At 42.0% G+C, this 15,421-nt stretch overlaps 1 protein-coding gene and 1 long non-coding RNA gene across 2 annotated transcripts; one reads left to right on the forward strand and one right to left on the reverse strand.

The window, feature by feature from the left end:
* Positions 1-829: 829 nt before the first annotated feature.
* Positions 830-13,426, forward strand: commd1 (copper metabolism (Murr1) domain containing 1). Its single transcript, XM_071390781.1, has 3 exons — positions 830-1,080; positions 1,895-2,182; positions 11,912-13,426. The coding sequence occupies exons 1-3, from the start codon at positions 907-909 to the stop codon at positions 12,017-12,019; spliced, it is 570 nt and encodes a 189-aa protein (XP_071246882.1). The 5' UTR covers positions 830-906; the 3' UTR covers positions 12,020-13,426.
* LOC139568740 (uncharacterized) lies at positions 7,054-13,658 on the reverse strand. Its single transcript, XR_011673653.1, has 4 exons — positions 13,508-13,658; positions 11,854-12,022; positions 9,319-9,522; positions 7,054-7,569 (listed from the first exon to the last, which is right to left on the reverse strand). It is a non-coding gene; the product is annotated as an uncharacterized lncRNA (long non-coding RNA).
* Positions 13,659-15,421: the final 1,763 nt, after the last annotated feature.

Raw genomic sequence — 15,421 nt, forward strand, 5'->3', positions numbered from 1 at the left:
AACCTCATTCTGCATGTAATGCTGCTCTCAAACTTCATAGTAGTTTATGATCGGAGTTGAAGAAGTTGAGGTCAGTAGCTTGTGAACCTTTGTTTATATTGAAACACTCAAAAATATTTTTTCATTTTTTAAAATTATTATTAGCTGATACTGTAATTCACAAACTATACAATAGGTGTTTGATGTTACAGATGAGAGTTCAAATTGTAAAAACAGCCTGCGGTAACTGTTACTATGTTGCCATGAACACACACGAGCACGCACGTGCGCTCTCTCTCTTCCACTCTCTCTCACACACACACACACACACACTCATACAAACTTTTTTATGAAGTAGATAGGGTTCTTGCTGTACCTATGTCCTTCTAGTGAGTGTTTTACGGGTATTATTCTATAATTAAGTACAGTAATTAGGACTAACCTAATGCAATTGTCTTAAACCTAATTTATACCGTACGTACACAATGCAAGACTGTACTTAACTACACAAAATGTAGCAAACACGTGCAGTGACGCAATTTGTAACTTGACGCTACTATGTTTTTCATTCTCTCATTTCAAGACTTCACCACTGTATTATTGATGTTAATAAATAAACATTAAAGACTGATTTTGAGACTGTTCAATTAACATACTTGTCATGTTCTATTTAGTTTGTCAAAGGTTTCCAAAGTCCATAAAGAAATACTGTTTTCAACTATGCTATATTTTGAGTATTAATTATATTAGACTACTTTTTTTAATCAACCTCACGTCGCTCTCAACGATGATTGGTGTGTGTGTGTGTGTAAGGTTTTCGATGATATGTAGGCCAATCAGTGATTGATGTGCGTGAGTATGGTGAGAAAAACAACCAATGAGCGGGCATACGCATGACAGGAGTCACGTGACCCGTGGGGCTGAAACATGGCGGATGTCGAGACAACGAAATCTTTGAACGGTTTGCTGAATGGAATAGCACAAATAGTGTATTACAATAATGCTGAAATAACAGAGGAACTTTTGAAAAATGAACTTTATCCAGACTTAACGCCGGAGGAGTTTCGCGCGATGCATGAAAAGATGAAAGGTCTTTTAAAGGTACTGTCAACTTTGCATTTGGACATCATTCTCACCTGATTCCTCTTGTGTTGTTTGACTTGAGAAACGCAACTAGCGACATTATTATGGGGATAGGCAATAGGTAGCAAATAGTTACATGTTTCAAATGCTCAACCTCGTCCTGCAGCCCATATGCTTGAAACCTGTTTCTCTATTGTCTTTCTTTAATTGTCTCTGTTTTGGTAAGATTTTACAGACATAAAGCTTTCAGCTCAATCAGTTAATTTAATTTGTACAAGTGGCATTGTAAATAAATTGCTAGGATAGGGTGTGTGAATTCATTCATGTTGACAACTTCATTCATGTTGACAACGGTGCTTTTCAATGATAGATCAGTTTGTCTTCCCTACAGGCTGAGATTTACATGTCACTAGATGGCAGCACTAGAACACCTGTGTAGACACATGTCAACTTCCTTTCAATGTCCTTGTTTTTTTTTTTTAATGTTTTTTTATTGAACCTTTATGTAACTAGGCAAGTCAGTTAAGAACATTCTTATTTACAATGACGGCCTACCAAAAATGCGAAAGGCCTCCTGCCGGGACGGGGGCTGGGATAATAAATAAAATATAAATATAGAACAAAACAAACATCTCGGCAAGAGACAACACTACATAGACCTAAGACAACAACATAGCAAGGCAGCAACACAACAACATGGTAGCAAATTGATGTGGAGATGACATTGTGTCTACATTTCTGTCTTGACCAGGCCAAGATAATACAACTAGAAAAACATCAACCTATTTGTTAGACTAACAAATCTCTGTTTGTTTTCTTCTCCCCCTCTCAGTCCATCGCCGCTGCTAACATGGACCAGGCCCAGCTGGAAGCCTTCCTGACTGCCCAGACCAGGAAACAGGGCACGGGGGGTGTGAGCGCCGAGCAGGCGGCTGCCCTCTCCCGGTTCTGGAAGAGCCATCGGGCCCGTGTGAGGGAGAGCCTGCTGGGCCAGAGCCGCTGGGAGCCCGGCCTGAAGGGCCTCACCTGGAGGGTGGACCTCCAAACCTCAGCCAGCAGAGGGGGGGCCACCAACATTCCTGTGGCCCTGGTGGAGCTGGAACTGGGCAGGGCTGGAGAGGTGAGAGAGGAAAGGGGAGTTGAAGTAGGGGTGGGGGGAGAGGAAAAGGCCCACTCTCTAAAATACCAGTCACACTGACTGTACAAGCACATTACATGGCTGCCTGCAATTAGACCAATGTTATATGTTTTGAATCCCAAATTGTGCTTTCAGACACAGTAAATTATGGAAATCAACAGGCTTTCTGCTCTGGACTTGTTCCATAATGTGCCCCATGTGGGTGGAATTTGCACATTTTGATTTTAAACCATCTAATTAGTCCTAAAGTTAAATCTCCACCCACCCGGCTCACCGGGTTGAACCTCTAAGAAATCTAATGTGAATATAATGTAGGACTATGCAAACTGAGGACGCTGAAGAGCACATGTCATTCAGAACGCATCAGTGGCTTTGTTCTCACCTTCCTCTTTCCTGCTTTAGCAGTATATTTATTACATTGTCACAGTTCCACATTTTTGTGTCTGATGTACCAGCACTACATACACTAGTCTGCCTCTATCCTGTTAGTCCTCAACCTAACACATACAGTTGAAGTCGGAAGTTTACATACACCTTAGCCAAATTCATTTAAACTCAGTTTTTCACATTTCCTGACATTTAATCCTAGTGAACGTTCCCTGTCTTAGGTCAGTTAGGATCACCACTTTATTTTAAGAATGTGAAACTTCTGACCCACTGGAATTGTGATACAGTGAAATAATCTGTCTGTAAACAATTGTTGGAAAAGTTCATTGTCATGCACAAAGTAGATGTCCTAACCGACTTGCCAAAACTATAGTTTGTTAACAAGAAATTTGTGGAGTGGTTGAAAAACGAGTTTTAATGACTCCAACCTAAGTGTATGTAAACTTCCGACTTCAACTGTATCTATAAGCTATATGCCAAATGTTGATTAGCTTTGGTTTGGTCATAGATCAGAAGGAAAAATATTTTCCCTTGTTTGGTTTGTAAAGCCGCTATGGACGCCGCTGCCCAGATGTCCACATGGATATTCCGTAGAGCGTCTGAGAGCGGGGAAAATATGTTGATGTGTGGCCCAAATGGCACCCTATTCCCTATAGGGCATTACTTTTGGCCAGAGGGAATAGGGTGCCATTTGGGACGCACTACAAGTCAACTGACAGACCCCAGCTGACGCCACCACCACGGAGGTTACAGGTCTGGGATCAGCTTGCCCCACTCCTTTCCTCATCTTAATCACCAACGGCCAAAGCACCAACCTGACTCTATTCCAGCTATCGGACAACGTCTTATCTGCATGACTGAGCTACATCCATCCTATGGTTGGTTGGTTGGTTGGTTGGTTGGTTGGTTGGTGGGTGGGTTAGTTTGTCCCGCTAATGCTTCTATAGCCTTGACTCTCTAGAGCAGGGCTGCACAACCCTCTTCCTGGAGATCTACTGTCCTGTAGGTTTTCAGTCCAACCCCAATTAAGCATATCTGATTCAGCTAGTTAAGGTCTTGTTGAGCAGCTAATTAGTAGAATCAGGTGTGTTAAATTAGGGTTGGACTGAAAACCCACAGGACGGTAGCTCTCCAGGAAGAGGGTTGGGCAGCCCTGGTCTAGAGTCAACTGCTTAAAAAGGCTATACAGAACTTTTGCTTCGGAGGGTGCTCTAGAACCAAAAGGGGTCCGGCAGAAATATTGCCCAGAAATGACCTAATGAATATGAACCATACAGAATACAATCACGACAACATTTCAAATGGCTTCCTGTTCCTTTTGCATGTCTCATCTTCTAATAGACCAGAGTGACCCGCTTTCATTCAACACACAGGCCTATTTACTCTGAATCGGGTAGCTCCCTGTAGACTTGAGCTAAAATGGAGCACGGCTTCCACTCCCACTTATTTAAATACACTTGGTATAGCCTAATAATGGACTGGGTGGTGTCTGCTTCGGCTTTTATCTGGGGTCAACAAGATCTAATCTGACCCAATCACTTTCATGCTGTAACCACAGCCATTGTTCCTTTTCATGGGTACTAAAGCAGATTCAAAGCTGATTTATGAAGACATCATTTGTACTAGGGTGAATAGAAGTGGTCTGTTGACATTTTCATTTTGATTTGGCAGTGGGAGAGACTGTTTTCCGTTTGCGAGAACTTTAACTAAGAATTCCAATGTGTGTACTTCTTACAATAACGTGATAAATCGATAACTTCACTTTGTAGTCTAGTAGCGTAGTTGTAACATTTACAGCATGCAAACTAGAGGCCAACAGACCGTTGGTAGTCCTGTGTGGAGTAAGGTTAGCAAGGTCACATGCAATGTTTCTACAGGTTAGTTGCCCCTCATCTATAAATCAAACAGTTGCACGAGTCTGAATTATGCAGTACATGTTTTCTGATAAGGAGGCCAATTTGGTTCTGTAACAGTTTGTAACTGGGTCAGTAATCGAACGATTGCTGGATCGAATCCTCGAGCTGACATGGTAAAAGTCTGTCATTCTGCCCCAGAGCCCCAGTTTAACCCAGTGTTCCCCGGGCACCGAGGACGTGGACTTCGATTTTTAAGGCAACCCTCCGCACCTCTCTGATTCAGAGTGGTTGGGTTAATGCGGAAGACACATTCAGTTGTACAACTGACTAGGTATCCCCCTTTTTATAATTTGCCCAGTGATTGTGGTTAAAATATCCTCTATCCTACCCACACATACTATTCTCAGCAACTGACTGTTTATCAGGTGCTGTGAAATAGTAAACCAATTCTGTTGGTTTTAGGGAAGTCCCCTGATGTCGTTGTTCAATGGATCTATTTACTTAGCTGAGAGAAGCTACGTAAATAGCACCACTGATGGCTGTGCTCTCCCCTTTGAGTATGACCACTGTACATGCTGTACGTTCTATTGAATTCTCAGAGCTCCAGAACTAAACCGGCTGTACGTGGGTAATGTATGAGGGTGTAGTTTCCACATCTTTACATTTCATATAGTTCTGTAGGCACGAAACGTTATGAAACATTTCAAAATGGAGGTGCTACAGGATCTTGTCCAATAAGAACACATATTTGTTTTTCCCCTTGTAAAACATTTTGTCCTACTGAACACCATTAACTAAGCCCATCCACGTGTTGGTCTTTTTTCATCTGGATGACAGCCTAAGCCTTAGGGCATTACATTTGGCAGACACTGTTTTGCACCAGTGATCTATGGAGTTGAGGAGCTCTCAGTTGACGTTTGATTTACAAGACAAGCTTGGATCGTTACCCACAGCGACCCAACCCAACCTCCATTACCTTGTGAAGTCAAAGACATAATGCACTAACGATATCAGGCAGAAAGAATGTTGATTGAATCCCTATGACCAAATTGTTTTTGACCAAAGTGTCAAAAGGGAAGGTTTTTTCTGTGTGTGTGTGACAATTTCAAGACTTAGGAAAGTGAAGAAATATGATAGGTATGAGGCATTCCAATTCCTGCCTATAGATGAGAGCTGGCATGTAACATTAGGTATCTTTAATTGGAGGGTGGAGAGTCAAAAGACATGGGAAGAGGAGGATGATTGCTTATTACACATTATCTCCCTGTCCTATTTTCTCAGGATGTTGGCTTATAACTGTTCTTACATGTCAATGTGTTTACCTACATGGCAAACATAGAAGGCATGACCAATTCTTCTCTCCACGCAGGTGATTTCTCAGAGGACTGCACAGTGAAATCTTAAATTACATTTTTTCTGCTTGTCTCCTCTCCCTCCTCTCCCATCATTCTTCTGTTTGTTGTATCTCGATAACAGTAAATGGGAGGACACTTGTATTCCCAGGGTATCCAGCCTGGTCTCATAGACTAGCCGGTGCATAGTAAATGTAAATCCGGCCCACTCAAATTTATATGATATGTTACGTTTGGTATGGTTACATAAGACCGATGGTTCCATAAGAATCTCATCACGACCAATTTTAGCAAATTAGCAACTTTAACTACTTGCTACTTTGCAACTACTTAGCATGTTAGCTAACCCTTTCCTTAACCCTTTAACCTAACTCTTAAACTTAACCCTAACCGCTAGCCTAGCTAACGTGAGCAAATGTTAGCCACCTTGCTAGAATTCGTAACATATCATACGTTTTGCAAATTCTTAACATATTGTACGTTTACAAATTTGTAACATATTGTACTTTTAGCAAATTCGTAACATATCATACGAAATGGGTGATGGACACCCACAAATGAATACGTACCATACAAAACGTAACATATCATACCAAATGGGAGTGTATCGGATTTACATACAGAATAATTAGAAATGCTCTGAGACCAGGTTTGGGTATCATATCTCACGATAAGCCTTGGCTCCGTTTTGGCCAGCGCTCTCGTTATCTCATGTCTTGTTATTGTTTTTCCAGTAAACAAATACATTAGCGTTTCGCGTGACCTTTTGAGTGCATTAAATGAGTTCTCTAATATATGATGACAGATCTGGTAGACTCATAGGTGCCTCCAATACGGAAGAAACTAATGGGTGTAGCAACAGTGAGTCAGCATTCCAACTCTGTGTGCATCCCAAATGACCCTGTATTCCCTACATAGTGCACTACTTTTGATCAGAGCCTATGGCCCTCAAAAATAGTTCACTATATAAGGAATAGATTGCCTGACTTGAGACACAGCCCGACTTGAGAAACTACTGTATTCAGTCGTAGGGAGTGGTTGGTGGTTATTGGCTATGCACACAATGGTGATGGAAGATAGATTTGGATAGGCCTACTGTTGTCTTTTGGTTGACCTGTTTGACCTGTAATGTGTCTAAAATGACAGTTTGTATTCAGTGTCTTCTGAGTCCTTTTGTATTATAAATGTTAGTCGCCTGTCAGTGTTTAGCAAACCATTGTCTCGGTTAATTGTGCCAGGTATGCTGTGTAGGCCTATATAGCATATCATTCTGTTTATTGTGCTGTTAACAGTGTGTAGAAGCAACATAAACACATGCATACTATTAATGCTCTCTCAGAGAACTTAAACACTTTTAGAGTGCATCGATGGTTTGCAACGTAGTTCATTCTCAATGCTTTTCCCCTCCGCACATGGCTAGCATAACAGCACATACTTAACCGAACAGGATAAACACTTGTATCATTCAACATACAGTATCAGGAATGTCTTCACTAGTAACCAAACAGGACCTATTCCAATTAGAAATGCTTGTTCTGTACACAATGGCGCTGGAGGGGAGGCCTGCCGTCTTATCGGCTAGTTTTTTGTTGTTGCCTTTTTCGTAACTTGTTTTGTACATAATGTTGCTGCTACCGTCTCTTGTGACCGAAAGAGCTTCTGGACATCAGAACTGCGATTGTTCACCTCAAACTGGACGAAGAGTTCTTCAACGAGTCGGACGGATGGATATACTACTACAGACACCCAACCAGGCCCAGATCCCCGTGATTCGCTGGAGAAGGAAACAGAGATTTAGTGGAAGAAGACCCGGTTGCCTTGTGAGGATCAGGCAATGAGAGGCTAATCTGCCCTTGCCTTCCGTCCTGCTCGCTAATGTACAATCGCTGGAAAATAAATGGGACGAGCTGAAAGCACGTATATCCTACCAACGGGACATTAAGAACTGTAATATCTTATGTTTCACAGAGTCGTGGCTGAACGACGACATTAAGAACATACAGCTGGCGGGTTATACACTCTATTGGCAGGACAGAACAGCAGCCTCTGGTAAGACACGGTGCAGGGGCCTATGCATATATGTGAACAACAGCTGGTGCACGATATCTAAGGAAGTCTCGAGGTTTTGCTCGACTGAGGTAGAGTATCTCATGATAAGCTGTAGACCACACTATCTACCTAGAGAGTTTGTCTGTATTTTTTGTAGCTGTCTACATACCACCACAGAGCGATGCTGACACTAAAACCGCGTTCATTGAGCTGTATAGCGCCATTAGCAAACAGGAAAACGCTCACCCAGAGGCGGCGCTCCTAGTGGCCGGGGACTTTAATGCAGGGAAACTTAAATCTGTTTTACCTAATTTCTACTAGCATGTTAAATGTACAACCAGAGGGAAGAAAATGCTAGACCACCTTTACTCCACACACAGAGACGCGTACAAAGCTCTCCCTCGCCCTCCATTTGGCAAATCTGAACATAATTATATCCTCCGGATTCCTGCTTACAAGCAAAAATTTAAGCAGGAGGCACCAGTGACTCGGTCTATAAAAAAAGTGGTCCGATGAAGCGTCATGTTGTGGGGGTGCTTTTCTGCAGGAGGGACTGGTGCACTTCACAAAATAGATGGCATCATGAGGCAGGAAAATGATGTGGATATATTGAAGCAACATCTCAAGACCTCAGTCAGGAAGTTAAAGCTTGGTCGCAAATGGGTCTTCCAAATGGACAATGACCCCAAGCATACTTCCAAAGTTGTGGCAAAATGGCTTAAGGACAGCAAAGTCAAGGTATTGGAGTGGCCATCACAGAGCCCTGACCTAAATCCCATAGAAAATTTGTGGGCAGAACTGAAAAAGCTTGTGCGAGCAAGGAGGCCTACAAACCTGACTCAGTTACACCAGCTCTGTCAGGAGTAATGGGCCAAAATTCACCCAACTTATTGTGGGAAGCTTGTGGAAGGCTACCCGTAACGTTTGACCCAAGTTAAATAATTTAAAGGCAATGCTACCAAATACTAATTGAGTGTATGTAAACTTCTGACCCACTGGGAATGTGATGAAAGAAATAAAAGCTGAAATAAACCATTCTCTCCTATTATTCTGACATTTCACATTCTTAAAATGCAGTGGTGATCCTAACTAACCTGAGACAGGGAATTTTTACTAGGATTAAATGTCAGGAATTGTGAAACTGAGTTTAAATATATTTGGCTAAGGTGTATGTAAACTTCCGACTTCAACTGTACATATTACCTCGACACCTGTGCCCCTGCACACATACATTGAATCTGTATATAGCCCCTCTATTGTTATTTACTGCTGCTCTTTAATTATTTGTTATTCTTCTCTCTTAGTTTTTTAAATGTATTTTCTTAAATCTGCATTGTTGATTTAAGGGCTTGTAAGTAAGCATTTCACTGTAAGGTCTAAAACTGTTGTATTTGGCGCATGTGACAAATAAAATTGGATTTGATTTGATAACGTTTGCCACGTTGTACACTAATGAATATACACCCCTGGTTACCTGTGTTTTCTCATGTCCAGCCGAACGGGCATGTGGCACTGTGTGGATGTGGGTCACTGTGGGGTTCAAGCCCATTGAACGTGTACAGGTGATCAGTTGCCGGTGCTACTGGTGTCAGCAGTCGCTCCGGTGCCATTTCCCTCAGATCTGTGACAGTCTGCCGCTCCCCTGGTACTGAGAATGAGGCCAGCAGAGCAGCACACCCTTGAAGACAAGATACCACTTAGTTGAAGTCTCTACTGTGCTGTTGTATGAGAGGAGTTATACATAAATTCAGTTGCTGTCACTATGGTGAATTTACTACCTTTTTTTCACCTGAGAGTAGAGGAAGATAAGATTGAGGTGTGCCTCATATGGTACTTAGGTGACAATTTAGTAGGCTAAACAAGTTGGCTAAACACTAAATGTAATGGTATTGAGGCTAATGAGGTGCACTTGTACAGTAACTGTTTTGCAGCCTAATAAAAGTAAATTATTATAGGTGTTCAGGGCAAGCCTATGTAAGGAGTCGTTCAGCCGATGCAAGGGGATTACACAGAGTAACTTCATCTATCAAGTCCTACTCACTTTTATTTATTTAACTAGGCAAGTCAGTTAAGAACAAATTCTTATTTACAATGACGGCCTACACCGGCTGAACCCGGATGACGCTGGGCCAATTGTGCGCCGCCCTATGGGACTCCCAATCACGGCTGGTTGTGATACAGCCTGGATTCACGAAGCCACCATGTTTGCGTTTTATAGACTTGAGTGACAGTTGAACAATGCGCATGGCATTCCATTAAGCCGAGGTGGATGGACAGCTTCAAGAGGGTCCTCTCTCTCGCCAACCGAAATGAACACTGAATCGTCCCGGGCAACAGACACGCTTCAAACCCTGTGCTTCAATCAAACAAATGACGGTGGAAAGAAATAGGGCAGCGGTAACCAGGCAACCGTTCTTTAAGAGCGGTGATGGGGCCCTTGTGTAGTGATGTCCACTCTCGGGAACAATCAGACTAACAAAGACATGGACAGATGGAGGGTCTTGTGTCCTATTGTGGCCACCCAGGGACGTTCATAAATTTTTCAGTAATAAAGATGCTACACATCATAGAAATGGATGAGTAGATGGGCCAATCACACGATCTACACATGGTCTGTGTACACTGCTACTCATTTGAAAATATACTCTGACTCAAATATCTCAATGTTTTGCATGTCAGCAACCAACTTTTCAAGATGTAGAACTTTCAAAATACAGAAATACAGCTGGTGTGATGCAAGTTATATATTTTGAAAACTTGATTGCTGACATGCAAACCATTTTGGGACTATATCACTAGTGGACTAATGAAAAATACCAAAATATAGTTTTTAGGGTGGAGTTTTCCTTTAAGGGCAGGTGCTATAGTTGCTCTCCTGCCTTTACTTCACTGTTCTGGGACCAGCTTCCATATTCTAGTCCTAACTGTGACCATTATGAGTTATGTGGCATCATGTTTAATACTCAAAAGTAGCTCTTCAAGGGGTATGGATGTCCTTGGACAGTCAACTGTTTTAAATTTTATTTTTTATTTTTAAGCGGTCTCTTTTTCCCTCATTTGTCCTTCATCCCTTGTGCCTTTCGTCATCTCTCTTTGATGGCACACTGGTTAAAGGTCACATTCTCACTAGTGATATTGGAGGCACATTTTTTTTAAATGCCTCAGAGGGTAAGAGGGAATGAAAGTGAGAGTTTCAAGGGACCCTGTTATGAGTAGGGAAAACTCAAATGGCTGTGCTACAGGCAAAGTGTCGCTATATTTAGGCCAACTGTTGCCTTTTTATTTGTGTCAGTAAGTGACGCTTCCTGTACCTCCTAGGTCATCGCACGCACCACTTACCACTTAACAGTCTTCTGAAATCTTTGTCCACTGTATTAGTTTCTTGGTAACACGTTAAAAATAACTTTATTGAATAAGCATAATTTATAAACCTTTATAAAAAAATATATAGATTTTTTTTTTTAAATGTAGAAGCATTTATAATGCCTTATTCATGAATGTTTATTTCCATTAGTCCTTTTTAGTTTGTTGTCCATTGGAAAGAGAAAGAACAAGTGTTTGGTCCTAACAGAATGTGTCTGGACCACATCCTGGGCCTAGGATCCTTGCTTAACTTTCTGACCCCATTTTTACACACCCACCTCTTCCTGTAGCACAAAGTGTTGAATAAGCTTTCAAAAGGTTCAATGGAGGTCACAAACTGGCTTAGATCTCAGGTCCCATCTTTAGCACCACTGCATAAGTCTAGTTCTTACAGCTCTTTGATGTCATTCAGTGGATGTTTATAGGAGTTTCCTCATCTGACCTTTGCTCCCACTTTGTGTCTGAAAGCCCGGACCTTAAAATAGGACTTGATGTGAACTTCTCCCTCTGCAGTAAAGTTGAAAGGTTCCTATTATCACAATGTTTCTGATGTCACGTCATTTGAGCTACAGCCCTCAAACAATCATCCATGAAGTAGGCTCTACTGCCTGTTGTCTTGTTCTTTAAAATACTGTCCCTATTTTACCTTTCCCTTCTCCTTCCCCCATCCCTTTCACTCTTCTCCGATCTCATTTTCCTTCCAGGACTCAGACTTTGTGTGTCTGGAGTTTGACGAGGCGAAGGTGAACCAGGTGTTGGAGAAGATGGCTGAGATCCAGGAGAGCATCGACACCATCGTACACCGCAGCTAGGGTCTAAATGTGTGTGTGAGTGAAAGAAAGAAAGAGAGGAACGTCCCCATTCTGTAAAAAAATGTTTTTCTTCTTTTCCTGTCATTTCCCTTTCTATGACTTGGACAGAAAACATTAGCCTGCCATACAGCAGACAGTACAAATATGCCTTATAGATGTGTCTTTATACCTTTTTATTTACTGTACACACTGGCTAGCTAATTTCTTACAGTAAGTCCTTTCTGTTGAATCTAACATTGGCCTTATTTACTCCAAAGGGGATATTGTTCTATTACTGCTAGAGAAGATAACATGCTGTGTTTTTTTTGTTTTTGTGGCCTGGAAGGAAGACTTCTTTTCACGTACAGAACTTACACTACTGTTATGCTTGATTTTACGATTAGTGCAATGTCCATTTTGTACGTACCCATTGCCATTCCAGACAGTGACACGTTGATATTTTCAGTTTAAGCCTAGTAAACCTAACATCCCCTTGCTTAATGTTGGGCAGACAACTTGTACAATATCGTTGTTCCCAAATGAGCTGCTTCGTTCCACAGTATTACTATCACCATCGTGAATTTCCTTCTGGGGGAAATGTGCTTCACAGCCCCTCGAAACATTCTGACTGCCTGACCTGGCCTAGACTTTCAACACTGGGCACAGACCAGGGGTGTAGGATATTGGGTGAGGTGAGACATTCACAACATTGCAAATAGAACTGACAAGATGATCTGTTCTACGTACAACATATTCAGATAATTATTTTGCATGGTTGCACCCTCCTGGACAGGCCCACGTGCTGTCCCAATTGGCCCAATGGCTTACATATCCTTATTTTCTTGTCTCATTTATTTTGGTTTGAAAGACTTGATTTCTTGAAAAGTAAAATGATGGAAATGTATCTGGTCCTTTGAACTGTCAGTGATCATGAAAGAGAAAAAAACTAACATTTATTCATCCATAGTAATGTCATAAAGATTAATTTGTACAATGAAGGTTAGAGCTGGGACTATAAACCAAAAACAATCAATACTGACCGAACCAACCATTTTTATCTAGGACATTTTACTGAAATTGACGATAAGTAGCCTTTACTAGAGGAATGTGTCCTTTTAAAAAATTCAGTAAGTCTGCTAATATGCATTATTTCTAACTGGGTAATTGATAGCTACAACATTCAAAGTAGTTTTAAGGGTAATACAAAAGAAGTAACTGGTGCACATTCATGTTATCAATTTATTGTTCAGTTGGTCATTATCGTAATAATTCAGACAATTTATCACGATATGGATTTTTGTCCATATCGCCCAGCTCTAATGAAGGTTCATGTCATCTTGTTACCCCCATCTGCAGAATGGGATATCAACCCACCGTAACAGGCTACCAAGCTAAACACTTTGGACCAAGTATAATAAAAAAATGTTTTTTTAAATGTCACAATGTATCAAAGCCTGCTTTTCATTTTGTCTTTGTAATTAATAAAACAAAGTTAAAGGACCTGATCACCTCTTTCTGCGTCGTCCGCATTCCAAGAACCATAGGTCCTCCTCGAATGTTCCTGCTCAAAGTCTGGACGGTAGCGATAGTGTTACTGTTTGACAACCAAGCCGACTTGCACGGACTGGCACTGCTGCCTCTGAAATGAGGAGGGGTGGCTGGCTTCCTGACGACAGGGGGGAGAGAATGACACTCAGGGCTTTGATAAGGTGGGGGAAGTTGATTCATACACACCCTTTGTGTGCCACCACCACAGGGAGCTGACTGGGTCTGAGAGGACAGATACACCCTCGTACACAAGGACATATTCTTGTGTGTGCGCATCACACCCTCCTTGTAAAGTGACAGGAGGAAGATTTCAGGCCTTATCTTGGTATCTTTAATGCGGTTGTGTGACATGATGATTGTAGTCACAAGGGGCAGGTTGAAGATTTGGTGGCTTACTCATCTGCCGTGAGCTGAGCTGACCTGTAGGCCCTGTAACCCACTAGTCTTCTAGTGTACATTCACACCCTCTCGCCGTCAACTAAGTAACCAAAGTCAGCTCTAATCCAGTCATTGTCAACTCCGTAACCCAAGTCAACTACGTCATCCAGGCACTGCCAACTACGTAACCCGAAGAGAAACCCAGCACTCTAGCCAAACATCTCAGCCTGGAGGTGTCAGCCTTACATGGGACTTGGAGGTCCCATTTTACAACTGCTTTAAACTGGATGTGGATTAGACAACAGACGGCTACAGCTGTCATACTGTAACATCTAGATCTCAAAGGCATTACTGACGACTCATCACTGTTTGGTTCTATTTGGACCAATCCCAGCTTGTAATGTAACAGCATGTGTACCATTGAGTCACATGGACAGTGTCCAAAGTTTAACAGAGTTCAAGAGGGAATTTTTTGTAAGGAGTGGGCTTTGGTTAAGGACTAGCGCAGGGGCGTGTGATGGTTTAGGCTTGAAAGTGCTCGCTGATGAAAGCATGACTCCGTAGACTCCCTGCCTACATCCCTGGTTGCCTCCCAAATTACATCATATTTCCTATATAGTGCACTACATTTGGGCCCATAGGGCTCTGTCAAAAGTAGTGCACTGTGTAGAGAATAGGGTGCTAATTGGGACTTAGACCCAGAGACATTCAATTAGCAGTTATAAATAAATCAGACTGAGTTCTAGTTGTAATTATGGCATCAGACCATGTTTACGACAGGCGATAAAGAAATTGACTTTCCAGCTAACCCAATTATACCAGCCTGTAGTCATTCTTTTGTGTTTGAGTCTGCCTTGTATTTCGAGACAAGCAGCAAGGGTTCTGCCTCCCATGCACGTTCCTCGTCTTTCATCGTGTTAGTGCATGTTAGATGGGGTCCACTGCATTAGCAGATAAAGTGGAGGAGGCCATGGTAACAGTGGTTGTGTTGTGGTTACTCAGAGCTCACCAATCTCACACGGCTTTCACTCTGTCCAACTCCTATTAGTAAACAAAATGTTACAGCGTGAAATCTTATGCGTTCGGGTCTTTTTGGCACCTGAACAACATGGATAACACGCATCTCAATCCAGCAGGTACCTAAGCACTAATGGTTTCCTTGGACAGGCCCAGGAGTGGACAAGATGATGCATTTTCAATTTGACATGATCTCCTGATAGAGAGAATTTGGCACGAATACTTAAGGCCCCGTACTATTGCCAAATACGGTTGTCACTCATTTGAGTGCTTAATACCACACACTACCAGTTATGAACAAGCATGACAACTGTACTATAGAGTTCTGCCAAATACAGGTGGGGTGGTGACACTCAAAGTTGAATCTAGTTAATATGTAAATAAGCAAGCAAGTGTGTGTGTGTGTGTGTGTGTGTGTGTGTGTGTGTGTGTGTCGCAACCAGAGTTGACTATTGAACTGGGAAATTAGGAGCTTTGAGA

The sequence above is a fragment of the Salvelinus alpinus genome, chromosome 2 (genome assembly GCF_045679555.1).
Source record: "Salvelinus alpinus chromosome 2, SLU_Salpinus.1, whole genome shotgun sequence".
Lineage (NCBI taxonomy): Eukaryota > Metazoa > Chordata > Actinopteri > Salmoniformes > Salmonidae > Salvelinus > Salvelinus alpinus.